The sequence below is a fragment of the Coenobita brevimanus genome, chromosome 15 (genome assembly GCF_032717465.1).
Source record: "Coenobita brevimanus isolate Jiangsu-jjx chromosome 15, ASM3271746v2, whole genome shotgun sequence".
Classification (NCBI taxonomy): domain Eukaryota; kingdom Metazoa; phylum Arthropoda; class Malacostraca; order Decapoda; family Coenobitidae; genus Coenobita; species Coenobita brevimanus.
This window is the reverse complement of record NC_136968.1, coordinates 13,657,299-13,672,318: the sequence shown is the minus strand read 5'-3', so window position 1 is coordinate 13,672,318 and position 15,020 is coordinate 13,657,299. Positions and strand designations below refer to the sequence as shown.

Here is a 15,020-nt window from a genome sequence, read left to right as displayed (position 1 = left end):
AGAAGATTAGGAGAAATACACTGAGGTGGTTTGGACATGTGGAGAGAATGGAGAGTGAAAGACTGACTAAGAGGGTGTATGTAGGTGAGGTGGAGGGAGGGAGAGGGAGGGGTAGACTGAGGATGAGGTGGAGAGATGGAGTTGAGTGGTATATGAGGGAGGGGGGGTGATTTGGGGGGAGGGTAGTCAAATGGTGGGTGACAGAGCGACTTGGAGGCGTTTTGTCTGCGGCCACCCTTTTGCGGGATTAGGGCGTCGGGCTATAGATAGATTGATGCCACTAATCAAGGAGTGTAAAAGAAACATGGCAGATTTTAACATAATATGACTTTTGTAGCTTGTTCACCTATTCTGTATCAAAAGCAAGAGTACCAGTATAAGACTGAAATAATATTAGAATGATTATTTTAAGGAACATACTCAAGGAGTGAGTGGATGGTGGGTGCCCTCAGCAACCCAAGTGCTACCTTTAGGTGATTCAGCACGGAGTGACAAACCAAATGGTTTGTCCCAGGAAACTAGATAATACAGTGGGTTGTGACCTTATCCAGCAAATGGATGCTTGGTGGTCCAAGCAGATCTAGCCCACAATTGTGTAACTGTGAATGGTTGTTGGAGTCCATTTTTCACATACTGCTACTTCGTTTCATTTAGTTTTTGAAGGCTCCAACATGCATGCATCGGCCTTGGTCACCTAATGGTGGCTTTTCATGCTGCTTGATCTCTGGCAGCCTCCCTGTTCAGTCCCTTTAAACTGAGGTCACACTTAATGACCTCATCCCAGGTCTTTTTTTTTTTTTTTTTTTTTACCTGCAGCCCCACCCCTAATATTAACACTTCTTACTTTCTGCACCCAATTATCAATCCCCATCCTCTCCACATGCCCAAACCACCTCAGTCTACCTTTCCTCATCACAACACCAGTACACTCGTGTCCCATCCGACCTCTCAGCTCTTCCATTGTAAACCTAGCCCCCACAGGCCTTGCACTCAGGGATGCACTGCATATCCACTCAGTAATTGTCAGTTCTGTACATTCTAGCCTGTGAATATCCTCATCCTTTACTGTCCAGATCTCACTACCATACATCATTACACTTTAACACATGCTGCCTACAAAGATCCCCTAGCATCAAGGGAGAGCCCTTTCAATGTCAGGAGAGGCAGCAGCTCCCTGAACTTCTTCCAACCACTCCTCACCCTAGCCACAGAGCTAGCACCAGCCCCACCTCCAGCACATAACATTTCCCCCAAATAACAAAACTTCCGCAGACTCAAGAGACTCACCAGCAAGTTCAGTACTTTCACACCTGACAATTTCCACCTGCCCTCCCTGACACACTGCACACATAAAATCAGCATTATCTTGCAGTCTACCTCTAATACCACTACATCTCTTATGCACCCACTTATCACAAACACTGCACATGATGGAATTACTTTGTGGCAAATTGCACATGACCACTCTCCCTCTTCTTTGACAATACCATCTGCACCACCAACCCTAGATGTCATCATTTTTGTTTTACCTGCGTTTACTCCTACGACCTGGTTCCCCATGTTTAGGAAGAATAGCTAGTTGCTGATCTTAAATGTGTGGAATAAGTAGCTAAAGATGGGCAATAAAGGATGAAGCAGTGGAACTGTACTGCATAGGATTTGTGTGGTGTTGGATGTGGTTAGTTTGTAATGGTTGCAGTCATTCCTTACTTAGTCTAAAGATGTATGCAGACAATTCTATCTATCTGTCTATCTATTGCAGCCTCAATCCCGTTTGGGGTGGCCACAAACAAATCGCCTCCAAGTCGCCCTGTCCCCCGCCATTTCACTCCCCTGCTCCCAACTCACACCCCCCTCTCTCATATACCTCTCCACCCCATCCCTCCATCTCATCCTTGGCCTCCCCCTCCCTCTTCCTCCCTCCGCCTCACTCACATACACTCTCTTCGTCAGTCTTTCACCCTCCATCCTCTCCACGTGGCCAAACCACCTCAGTGTGTTCCTCATAATGCAGACAATTGCTGCTCTAAAAAAAGCAGCATTAAGTGAAACTTACCTCCAGTTCATGACTCAGAATTTTAAGGGTAGTGGATGCCAGCAGGAACTGATTTTCGACTGACCAAGGCACTTTGCGAAAATTACCTCATAAAATAGCTCTGAGTTTCCTTCATTCTTTCCTTGTCCTTCTGCCTACGGGTGACTTTACACTCCCTCTTCTGTCTTTCTTTCCTTCATTCTTTCCTCTTCCTTCAGCCTGTGGGTGACTCTACATTGAGTGACAAGCCAAATGGTTTCCTGTACACCAGGAAAGCATTTACTATGCTGGGTGGTAACCATATGACCAGATTTTGGCACCTGGTGGTTTAGTGGGTAGTTATTGCGCTCCAGTCGGATTGAGCCAGTGAAGGTGTATATTCAAGGGATGGTTGGGTTTGATTGCTCATGTAATGCCACTCAGGGATGAGTGAGGCTGGTCACTTTCATCTTAAATGTCGGGACCAACTGCCTAGCCCTGGGCTCCTACACTCCTCATGGGACAATGTAAGATTGGATGATGGATGGATGGATGGATCTCTCATTCTCTGTAAAAATTTGACAGTCATACAACAACTCTTTCCCCTTCAAAAAGATTATTTTGTAATTCCAATTTTGAGGTCACTTCCCTGCAGAAATCTCCGTTTCCTATGCAGTATATGTGAACACTTTTTTCCCGATTTTTTTTACTTTTCTTTTCTGCAAGAATTATGTCATACATCTGGCAGTGTGAGTGTGAGTGTGTGGAGGGTGGCAGTGAGATGGGGAAATGCAAGAGATGATATGACACTGGGAGAGGTGAGACATGCCAGCCCTGGTCAGCCTGTTCTCAGTCTGTGCTAATCTTGGCCATTTCTCATCGTTTTTGCACACTTTTTGAAGATGGGGCAACCGTCTAAGAAGCTACTGCAACGTCTGAAAGCAGCAGAGAAGAATTTGACGCCATTTCAAGGGGAGAAGAACTTTTGGAAGCAGCATTTTTTTTTCCACCATCGCCACCTCCCCTCTCACCTCCCCCTCCCCCCCCAACCACCTCACCTGATGACCCCAACCTTCTATGTTTTTTTCTCCAGTCTTGTCTTCTCCAACACCCTCTACCTCTTCATAACCATCCCTAATCCTAACTTACAAAATAAAAAAAGTATCTAAGTTGTTTCTAATCGTACAAGCACTGCAAGTCAACAGAAGACGAGTGATATCTCGGAACTGAACTTACTGTCCTTTGGAGCGATATAACTCCATTAGTTTTGAACATAAGACAAAAAGCAAAATACCTGCAAAAAGAGGGATGGAAGGGGAACATTTTGTGCATATATTTTTTTCCGAGTGACACATATGACTGTAATGATTTTTTGAACATGGCAAAAAAGGGGTAAAATTTGGGATAAATACATGGGCATTTTGGGAATTTTTTTGTTCAGCAGTGGTGAAGGATATTAAAAAACTTTTAGGGCAATTTATTAATGAGGGTTTTATTAGCAAAACTACTGAATATCATAGAGATCAGATGAACACACTTCCCCTGGTTTCCCATTTCTCACATCTCTTTTTTTTTAATACGTATTACACATACAGTAATCTCTCCACTTTCCAATGTAATAGAGCCAAAAGCATGTCCGAAAAGTGGTCCCGTCTGGAAAGCGGGCCCCAGCCTCCTGGACTTGTACTTATGGACCCTAACCTATCCTGACTCAGAAAAACACCTATACAGCTCCCTACTGGACATGCATAGCACCTATTTAAGACCCAAATCACACCAATAAAGGACATAAAAGACTGAGATAAATGCAAAAGAACCAAAGAATGAGGTTTTAGAGGTGAGTTTATACAATATTAAGCATTCTGGGTACTTACAACAAGTCCCTGGCTCCTGGACTGGTTTCAACCGCCATTTTGCACTCCACAGTTAATCCTTTTCACTCTAAATTCTGATTTCTTAACACTGCACAACACTGTAAATTCCCTTGTGGTCAAGTGGCGAGGTATTGCAGTTTATTCACTGTTTATTCACAAAAAACGAGCACATGTGGCTTCCATTACGATAAGCATCTACTCTCGATCGGAGTTAGGCTGTGACTGTTGATGATGGGGTAACAGAGTTGCCAGATCGCAATGGCCACATTACCAAACTCCTCAATTTTCATTACCAAATTTAACTTTTCATTACCAAATTCGTAAAGCTAGCATTTATTCTTCACTAATTATATATACAAGTGGAAATTCATGCAATCACTGTTCTTATAATTAACAGCATGTTGATTATTTTCACACTATATAGGAATGTGAAGGTGGATGGAATAGTTGGTGAGTGGGGTGTGCCTGCTGAGATAGATGAGAATGGCAGTGCGTTAGTGGACATTTGTGCTGGGAGGGGGTTGGTGATAGCCAATACCCTCTTCAGGCATAAAATGATCCACAGGTATACATGGCGAGTGATGAGAAGGGTGGGTGGTGAACTGAATGAAAGGAAGGCAATGATTGATTATGTGTCTGTGGATGAAAGGATGCGAAGATGTGTAATGGATGCAAGAGTTTATAGAGGTTGGGGGAGTGGACTTTCTGACCACTACAGTACTTGGTGATGGCCAGAATTAAAGTTCAAGTAAGTTGGAGGAATAGAAGAAGGGAAAGACGAGAGGAAGGAGTAGTTGCAAGGAGAGTGGAAAGGTTACAAGAGGATGAGAAAAAGGCAGAGTATAAAAGTGGAGGAACAATTGGGCAAATATGAATTGGAGCAGATGGGAGACGTGGAAGGTGTGTGTAGAATAGTTACAGAAGAAATATGTGCAGCATGTGATGTGGTGTGTGGAAGGAAGAGAAGACGGAGGGGGGTGCAAGGAACAGTGTGGTGGACTGAAGAGGTGAAACAGGCTGTGGCACAAAAGAAGAAAGCATACAATGAATGGATGAGAAATAGGGGCGTGGAAGAGGTTGAGAGGCGGAAGAGAGAGCTATATGTAGAAAGAAAGAGAGAGGTGAAAAGATTAATAAGAGAGAGTAAGAAGAGAGTGGATGAGGAATTTGGAAGGAATTTGAGTGTAAAGTGGAGGGACTGTAAGAAAATGTTCTGAAGAGAGGTGAAAAGAGTAAGACAGGGTGGAAGTGAAGTTAGCAGGGGAGTGAAAGATAAAAATGGTAGATTACTAGTGGAGAAGGGAGAAAAAGTGAGCAGATGGAGAGAACACTTTAAGGAATTGTTGAACGTAGAGGATGGAAGTAATGCGAGTATAAGTGGTTGGAGAATGGCTGGGAGAAGGAGGGAGGTGAGAAGACAGGAAGAAATCAGTAGGATAGAAGTTGTGGAAGGAATGAAGAAAGTTAAATCAGGGAAAGCCCCAGGAATTGATGGAGTGTGTGGTGAAATGCTGAAGCATGGGGGAGAGATAGTAGTAGAATGGATGTGGAAGATGTGCAGATTGGCCTGGGAGGAAGGTAGAGTCACGGAGGATTGGAAGTCAGGTATAATTATTCCCTTGTACAAAGGAAAAGAGGAAAAAGAAGTGTGTGGTAATCATAGGGGCATTTGTCTTCTTAGTATAATAGGAAAAGTGTATGGTAGGATACTTATAGACAGAGTTAGAGAAAGAACAGAGAAATTAGTTGGAGAAGAACAGGGAGGCTTTAGGAAGGGAAGAGGTTGTGTAGATCAGATATTCATTCTCAGATCTTTAGTGGAAAAGTTTCTAGAGAAGGGAAAGAAGTTGTATGCGGCTTTCATGGATTTGGAGAAAGCATATGACAGGGTGGATAGACAAGGATTGTGGAAAGTGTTAAGAATATATTGAGTAGATGGGAAGTTGTTGAATGCTGTGAAGAGTATGTACGATGGTGCGAAGGCTGCAGTGCATGTGGATGGTGAACTAAGTGAATTTTTCTCTTTGAAGGTTGGGTTGAAACAGGGATGTGTCATGTCTCCATGGTTCTTCAATCTGTACATGGATGGGGTAATAAAAGAGGTACAAGGTAGGGTAGTGGATGTTGGAGTGGCCCTGGTGAGAGAGGATAGTGTTTGGAAACTCCCTGTACTGTTGTTTGCAGATGATACTGTGTTGTTGAGTGAAGACGAAGGGGAGCTGCAAGGCTTGGTGGATGAGTTTGAGAGAGTGTAAGAAACGGAATCTAAAGGTGAATGTAGGGAAGAGTAAAGTGATGGTCTTTGAGAGAGGTGAAGTCAGTGAATGTACAGCGAGGTTGGATGGTGAGGAATTGGAAAATGTGAGTACGTTTAAGTACTTGGGTAGTGTGATGAGTAAGGATGGAGGTTTGGAGGGTGAAGTGCTTGAAAGGGTACAGCAGGGAAGAAAGGTTGCTGGTTCTTTGAAAGCAGTGATAAGAAACAGGGAAGTGAGCATGGAAGTGAAAAAGTTACTACATGACAGTATTGTGATACCAACTCTAACGTACGGAAGTGAAGCTTGGACGTTGTTGGAAGTTCACAAGTCAAGAGCGAGAGCAGTGGAAATGAGTTATTTAAGAGGAGCCTGTGGAGCCACGTGGAGAGACAGGCTGACGAATGAGGATATAAAGGAGCGTTGTGGTGTTGATGTGGATGTGATAGGAAGCGTTATGAGGAACACACTGAGGTGGTTTGGCCATTTGGAGAGGATGGAGGGTGAAAGACTGACGAAGAGAGTGTATGTGAGCGAGGTGGAGGGGGAAAGAGGTAGGGGTAGGCCGATGATGAGATGGAGGGATGGGGTGGAGAGGTATATGAGAGAGGGGGGTGTGAGTTGGGAGCAGGGGAGTGAAATGGCGGGGGACAGGGCGACTTGGAGGCGATTTGTTTGTGGCCACCCCAAACGGGATTGAGGTGTCTGGCAATAGATAGATAGATAGATAGATTAATCAGAGAGAGCAAACAATCCACCATCTCAATCCTGTGTATCCTCACACATGTGAAAAATCCATTTGGTATTGCATTATTCTGACTCATTACCAAACAAATTTTTCATTACCAAATTAGCCCACATTTAATAATGAAAAATACCAAATGGCAACCCTGACAGGAGAGAGGGGAGGGGGGAGGAAGGAAGGGGTGAAGGGTCCATGGTGTAACAGCTGTTCAGCGCCGCGCGGCAATTTCAAATTACGGGTGGGAAAAAATTTGGATTTTGGGGGGATTTTTTTTCGTTTTTTGGCCATTTTTGGGTTCCAAAGGTCCAGGCCCACAATGTCTGGTAAGTGGGGTGCCCGGAAAATGGGCATCCGGAAAGTACAGGGATTACTGTATATTATTTTTTCTGTAAAAACTAATCAACCAAATTTACTCAAACTTTGGGATGTTATTGCTCATATAAAGTAACAAAACATAAAAAAAAATCAGTTATAAGAAACACAAATGTTCCTTCATAAGTAACAACCATCCACTCCCCTTAAGAAAGTACACACACACAGTCAATATATATATATTTTTTCAAATGTCATATCAGCCTTATAATGAATCGCTAGCAACTTTAAGTGAAGTAAAGGTGTTCATTTATTGGGAGTTTAACATGGATTGGCTTAAGTGAAAAAAGTTTTAGCCCATGGATTGTGAGCCACAGCTCAGGCTGGGATGTGCTAACAGCTCAGGCTGTGCTAACCTTCCAGTGGCTGTGCATCACTGCACACTATACCACCCCTACGCAAACTTATGCATGGCGCTAGGCAAAGACGGAGAGAGAGAGATGTTTTTTATTCACCAGATGATGCCCTGGATGTTTATCTTCAAGTTTATAATAAACATTTTTCTTTTTTTGCACACCATGGGGTGGGATAAAAAAGGGTGATTGTGCAATCCACGGGTTAAATAAGGACTGACTGTAAGTGTTTTTACTTTGTTCTCAGGTTGTTGCTTTCTTAGGGGGCCAGGATCAGTATCAAGACCTTATTAGTGAGCAGGATGGCAAGAAAGGCAGCCAGGTGGAGACCATACCTAAGGTGAAAGGTCACAGTGCAACCTCATCAGTCAGACAGGCCAAAGCAAAACCGCATGTTACCAAAGGAAAAGAGAGTAACAAGGGATCTGTGGAGGAAGAGGAGGAGAATGAGAATTGTACACTGCCTTTTGTGGATAGCTACTGTCAAGCTGCCTGGCGTCAACAAATCGTCTTGGAGAAACTCAGTGCCTAGTTAGTATTACATTATTACCACCATGTGGTTTCCCTTTCCTAATTATCTCATCAGCTTCATATCTGTACAGTAGGTCTTTGTTTTATGCAAAGGATATATTCCAAATTATCACAACTATTTCCATATAGCTGAGACTGTAAACTGAGGGAACTGGCAAATCACTTGTAGCTATGGGTAAGGTAGAATTATAAAATCCGCTTTATAAAAAATGTAAATTGTTTCGTTTTTGTTTTCAATTTCAAAGGCTCCAACATGCTTGCATGCATCGGCCTTGGTCACCTAGTGGTGGCTTTCCATGCTGCTCAATCTCTGGCAGCTTCACCATTTAGTCCCTTAACCTAGAGGTCACACTCAGTGAACTTGTCCCAGGTCTTTTTTTTAGTCTGCCTCTCACTACCCTACCCCAAACACTAATGCTTCTCACTTTCTCCACCCAGTTATCATCCTCCATCCTTTGCACATGCCCAAACCATCTCAGTCAACCTCTCCTCATTACAACACCAATACACTCCAGTCCCATCCTACCTCTCAACTCTTCCATCGTAACCCTAGCCCCCCCAGGCCTTGCGCTCAAGGACATACTGCACATCTACCTAATCATTGCCATTTCTGTAGGTTTGAGCCTGCGAATTTCCTCTTCCTTTACTGCCCAGGTCTCACTGCCTACAGCATTACACTCTTAACACATGCCACATACAAAGATCCGTTAGCACAGAGGGAGAGCCCTCTCAATGTCAGGAGAGGCAACAGCTCCCAGAACTTCTTCCAACCTTTCCTCACTTTAGTCACAGAGCTAGCTCCTGCCCTACCTCCAGCACATAACATGTTTCCCAAATAATAAACTCTTCCACACACTTAAGAGGCTCACCAGCAAGTTCAGTTCTTTCACGCCTGACAATCTCCGCCTGCTCTTCCCAACACACCACACACACATGAAATCAACATTATCTTGCAGTCTACCTCTAAAACCACTGCATCTCTTATGCATCCACTTATCACAAACGCTGCACAAGTTTGAATTATTTCCCATACTCTTGTGACAAATTGCACATGGTCACTCTCCTTCATCTTTGATAGTACCGCCACCAGCCCTAGATACCATCACTTTTGTTTTATCTGCATTTACTCTTAAGCCCTTGTGCCCCATACCATCTCTCCACTTCCCAAATCTTTCTTCTGCCCTCCTTGCATTCCCTGCATCCAACACCAAATTATCAGCATTCAACATCTCCCATGGGAGCCCATTTCTGAAGTCACTTGAGAGGGCTTCAGGTACCATGATAAAACAACAAGGGGATCAAGACTGACCCATGATGCACACCAGCATTCATGGAAAACCCATCACTCAAATCTTCATTCACTCTTACCTGGGTTTGAGCACCCACATACATGGCCCTAACGACCCTAATCAGTCTCTCCTCGATCCCAAACCTTCTCATTGTCCACCTCACCACCTCTTTAGGGACTCTGTCAAAGGCCTTCTCCAAATCAACAAAAACAAGGTACAGTTCCCTTTTCTTTCCTGTATACTTTTCCTGAAGCTGTTGAACAATGAATATGGCATCAGTGGTCCCTTTGCCTGGCATTAACCCAAACTGCAAATCATCAGTATTCACTCTTTCTCTAATCATACCTTCTAGAACTCTCTCCATTACCTTCATTATCTGATCTAAAAGTTTTATACCTCTATCAGTGTTCCCTTTTCCTGGTATGAACCCACATTGCATCTCATCAACATTCACTCTTTCTCAAATCATACCTTCTACAACTCTCTCCATTACCTTCATTATCTGATCTAAAAGTTTTATACCTCTATCAGTGTTCCCTTTTCCTGGTATGAACCCAAATTGCATCTCATCAACATTCACTCTTTCTCAAATCATACCTTCTAGGACGCTCTCCATTACCTTCATTATCTGGTCGAAAAGCTTTATATCTTTATAATTTCCTCATTCCAGGACATCACCCTTCCCCATGTACAGATTTATAGTTACACTCTTCAGCCAGTCATCTGGGACAACACATTCATGTATAATCAGATTTATCAGGTCAATAACTACAGTAACCTCGCTCCCATATATCTTGAGGCTTCCAACATTTCAGCATTTAACCCTGACACACCTGCTGCCTTCTCCACCTGCATCCTGCCTATTGCCTTGCTCACAGTAGCAGTGTCAATCAAAGGCCATGGGCCAAACACTGGATCTGCTGGCTTGAATCCCTTCCTGCCCCAGTCAAACTCCTCATTCAACTACTGGCTGTAATGCTCTCTCCATGTATCACGTACTCCTGAAACCCCATGTCATATATCAATTATTTGTGTTGCTTTACAGATTCCTAACTCCCTATAACTTTAACATCCCTCACTAACCTCCTATCAGCCCTCCTGACCAAGAAATAGTCTATCCATCCATCCATCCATCACTAACCTCCTATCAGCCCTCCTGACCAAGAAATAGTCTATCCATCCATCCATCCATCATCCAATCATACATTGCCCCATGAGGAGCGTAGGAGCCCTGGGCTAGGCAGTTGGTCCCGACATTTAAGATGAGAGTGACCAGCCTCACTCATCCCTGAGTGGCATTACATGAGCAGTCAACCCCAACCACCCCTTGGATATAAACCTTCACCGGCTCAATCCGATTGGAGCGCACTAATTACCCACTAAACCACCAGGTGCCAAAATTTGGTTATATGGTTACCACCCAGCATAGTAAATGGTTTCCTGGTGCACAGGAAACCATTTGGCTTGTCACTCAGTGTAGAGTCACCCACAGGCTGAAGGAAGTGGAAAGAATGAAGGAAAGATAGACAGAAGAGGGAGTGTAAAGTCACCCCTAGGCAGAAGGACAAGGAAAGAATGAAGGAAAGAAAGGCAGAAGAGAATGGAAGGAAAGAAGGATGGAGAGGAAAGGGCAGACACCCGAGAGCAGCACTACATTGAGTGAGTGGATGGAAATAGTCTATCTGGTTGCTATTTCTCCCAAACTCATATGTAATCAGCCTACTCTATCTTTTCCAAAAATGTGTGTTGCTCACAATCATGTTCATTGCCTCCCCAAACTCGAGTATCCTTTCCCCTTCCCTCATGTACTCCTTAATATCCTTGAGCTGCTTCACCTACAGGGAGTGGCAGTGGGGTTGGGTGCCTAAATGGCTCACTTGGTAAGCTGCTGTACTCACGCAGTTGCAAGCGCTGGTTCAACATCCCTACGTGTCAAGTGGGGTTGGTGGAGGATTAGTGCCCCTCCCTGTAAAACAATTAACTCTAAGCCCTTGACCACCCCGTTTGGGATACATGGCGTCTGGCAATGAGTGAATGAATGCTTCACCTACTTGACGCGTTAAATCCCTCCCTAATACTACAATCTCATCTTTCCCCCATACCACTTACTACACATATTAAGTCATTCCAAAAGCTATCCTTCTCTACCTCATCCAAGCCTGCCTGTGGAGCATATGCTGATACAATTGCAAACATCATCCCACTGAACAAAATTTTCACTACTATTATCCTATCACATACTCTCACAACATTCATGACATATTCTAACCATTCATCCTTAACCAGCTCATGCACACCCCCATATCTGTGTATCCTACCCTGCCAAGACAACTTATAGCAACTCAGTATTTAAACACCTATCTGTCTGTAGCCAGATTCCATGATCGCATAAGAGGTGGCCATTTGTTTTATAGAAAAAATAATGATGGCTGTCTGTTCACTCTTTTGTCATTCTTTTTTTATCCACATATTTTGTACTGTATGTTAAGACCACATCAGGAGATTCCTCTTAATCCCCGTATAGTAATGTCAATCCTTTTAATTTTGTTTGGGCAAAAACCTGATAATTTAATAACAGGAATGTGAGAAACTGCTGGAATGGAAGAGCTGGTCAGTAGGGACAGTACAAAGTGGCTCATTGGGGTTGGGGAGCATAGCCTCTCACATCTCTTCCTTTAAGCTGTCATATGTAGGTTGCAGAGAGTATGTGAGATTTTTTTTTTTTTTTTTTTTAAATAAAGTCCTAGTCCCTTCATCAGAGGAGAGGCAGCATTAGCTCAGACTGCCAAGTCTTGTTATAGTAAGATAAACCTGATACAGCTGGAACTGGTGAAGACTGGCATAGTTTAATCCAATATACAACACTATCTTAACCCTTTTGCACTTGGCCGTAAGTTTCTGTACGTGTTGTTCTGTACACAGTTTTCTCATGGAGGCCAGTAAAGGCATTACTTGTGGGTGAGGGACTTTGTCATTCAAAATTAATATTCCCAGATTTTGTGGTGTGATTCACATAAAAAAAAAAAACTTCAGGAATTACCCATGGGGATGAGGGTGGGTTCATGGAATGTGGGAAGTTTGAGGGGAAGAGCAGGGGAAGTCGTTGAGGCATTCAGTAGGAGGTGGGTGGACGTGGTGTGTTTGCAGGAAGTCCGGTACAGGGGTGGATCAGCCAGAAAGATTGTTGGGAAGGACTGTTGCTATAAGTTGTTTTGGCAGGGGAGGACAGATGGATATGGAGGTGTTGGTGTGATGGTTGCGGAGAAATGGGTGGAATATGTTATGAATGTTTTGAGAGTAAGCGATAGGATATTGGTTGTGAAAATTCTGTTGGGAAGAAAGATAGCTGTGATTATATCAGCATATGCTCCACAGGCAGGATTGGATGAATCAGAGAAAGATAGATTTTGGGATGATTTAATACGTGTAGTGGGTGGTATGCGGGATGATGAGATAGTGATTTTGGGAGGGGACTTAAATGGTCATGTAGGTGAAGCAGCCCAAGGTTATGAAGGAGTGCATGGGGGCTGTGCATATGGTCTAAGGAATGCAGAAGGGGAAAGGATACTCGAGTTTGGGGAGGCAACGGACATGATTGTGTGCAACACATATTTTAGGAAAAGAGACAGTAGGTTAATTACGTATGAGTCTGGGGGAAATAGCAGTCAGATAGATTATTTTCTGGTTAGGAGGGCCGATAGGAGGTTAGTGAGGGATGTTAAAGTTATAGGAAGTGAGGAGTGTGTGCAGCAGCACAAACTACTGATTTGTGATATGGTGCTTAAAGAACAAATGATGAAAAAGAGGACTTATGTACCTAGGAGGAAAATATGGAAGCTGAAAAACCAAGTAGTAAGGGATGCCTTCTATAGCGAGTTGAGGAGAGTGGTGGCTGAACAGGGAGCTGTAGACAGAGGCGTTAATGAACAGTACAGAGCCCTCAAGAACAATTTCTTGAGAGTTACTGATGTAACATGCGGCTGGACAAGAGGACCACCAAGACATAAAGTAACTTCATGGTGGGATGAGGGTGTAGAAGCTGCAATTAAGGAGAAAAGAAGGCTTTTCCGGGAATGGAAGAAGGGTGGTAGCAAAGAGGAATATTTGGCTGCCAAGCGTAGGGCTAGGAGAGAGGTATACAGGGCAAAGTCTGAGTCACAGAGACAATTACTTGATAACCTAAATCATGGGGAAAGGAAAAATATATTTAGGGTGGCAGGTCAGGTGAAGAGGGATAATCGGGATATCATAGGTGAGCAGTGTGTGAAGAATGATGAAGGAAGGGTAGTGGTGAACAGTGAGGATATTAAAGATGCATGGAGAGAGCATTATAACCGGTTGTTGAATGAGGAGTTTGACTGGGACAGGGAAGGTTTGGAGCCAGCAGATCCAGTGTCTGGCCCTTGGCCTTTGATTGATACTGCTACTGTGAGTGAGGCAATAGGCAGGATGAGGGTGGGGAAGGCAGCAGGTGTGTCTGGGTTGACTGCCGAAATGTTGAAGGCCTCAGGCGATATAGGGGTGAGTTTAGTCACTGACCTGATAAATAGGATTATTTATGAGTGTGTTGTCCCAGATGATTGGCTGAAGAGTGTAATTGTAAATGTGTATAAAGGGAAGGGTGATGCCCTGGAAAGAGGGAATTATAGAGGTATAAAGCTTTAGATCAGATAATGAAGGTAATGGAGAGAGTTTTAGAAGGTATGATTAGAGAAAGAGTGAATATTGATGAGATGCAGTTTGGGTTTATGCCAGGTAGGGGGACCACTGATGCCATATTCATTGTTCGACAGCTTCAGGAAAAATATATTGGTAGGAGAAGGGATCTTTATTTTGTTTTTGTTGATTTGGAAAAGGCCTTTGACAGAGTCCCTAGAGAGGTGGTGAAGTGGGCAATGAGAAAGCTTGGCTTGGAGGAGTGGCTGGTTAGGGTGGTTATGGCCATGTATGTGGGTGCTCACACCCAGGTGAGAGTGAATGGAGATTTGAGTGATGAGTTTTCCGTGAATGTTGGTGTGCATCAGGGGTCAGTCTTGAGTCCCATGTTGTTTATCATGGTACTTGAAGCCCTTTCACGTGACTTTAGAAACGGACTCCCGTGGGAGTTGTTGTATGCTGATGATTTGGTGTTGATTGCAGAGAATGAAAGGGAGGCGGAGGAAAGGTTTAGGAAGTGGAGAGATGGTATGGGGCAAAAGGGTTTAAGGGTAAATGCAGATAAAACAAAAGTGATGATATCTAGGGTTGGTGGCGGTACTGTCAAAGACGAGGGAGAGTGGCCATGTGCAGTTTGCCACAAGGGCGTGGGAAGTAATTCCATCTTGTGTGGTGTGTGTGATAAATGGGTGCATAAAAGATGTAGTGTATCAGAGGTAGACTGCGAGATAATGCTGATTTTATGTGTACGACGTGTCGTGGTGAGCAGGTGGAGATTGTCAGACGTGAAAGGATTGAACTTGCTGGTGAATCTCTTGAGTGTGTGGAAGAGTTTTGTTATTTAGGAGACATGTTGTGTGCTGGAGGTGGGGCTGGAGCTAGCTCTGTGGCTAGGGTGAGAAGTGGTTGGAAGAAGTTCAGGGAGCTCTTG

General features: G+C 43.8%; 1 protein-coding gene across 1 annotated transcript in view; it reads left to right on the top strand.

Moving 5' to 3' along the window:
- The window catches only part of LOC145390675 (putative RNA polymerase II subunit B1 CTD phosphatase rpap2), a 206,318-nt gene that overhangs the window by 164,396 nt on the left and 26,902 nt on the right, over positions 1-15,020 (top strand). Inside the window, exon 8 of the mRNA XM_080265468.1 lies at positions 7,861-8,144. Coding sequence (XP_080121594.1) covers positions 7,861-8,144 — 284 coding nt within the window. The remainder of the gene's footprint in view (positions 1-7,860; positions 8,145-15,020) is intronic.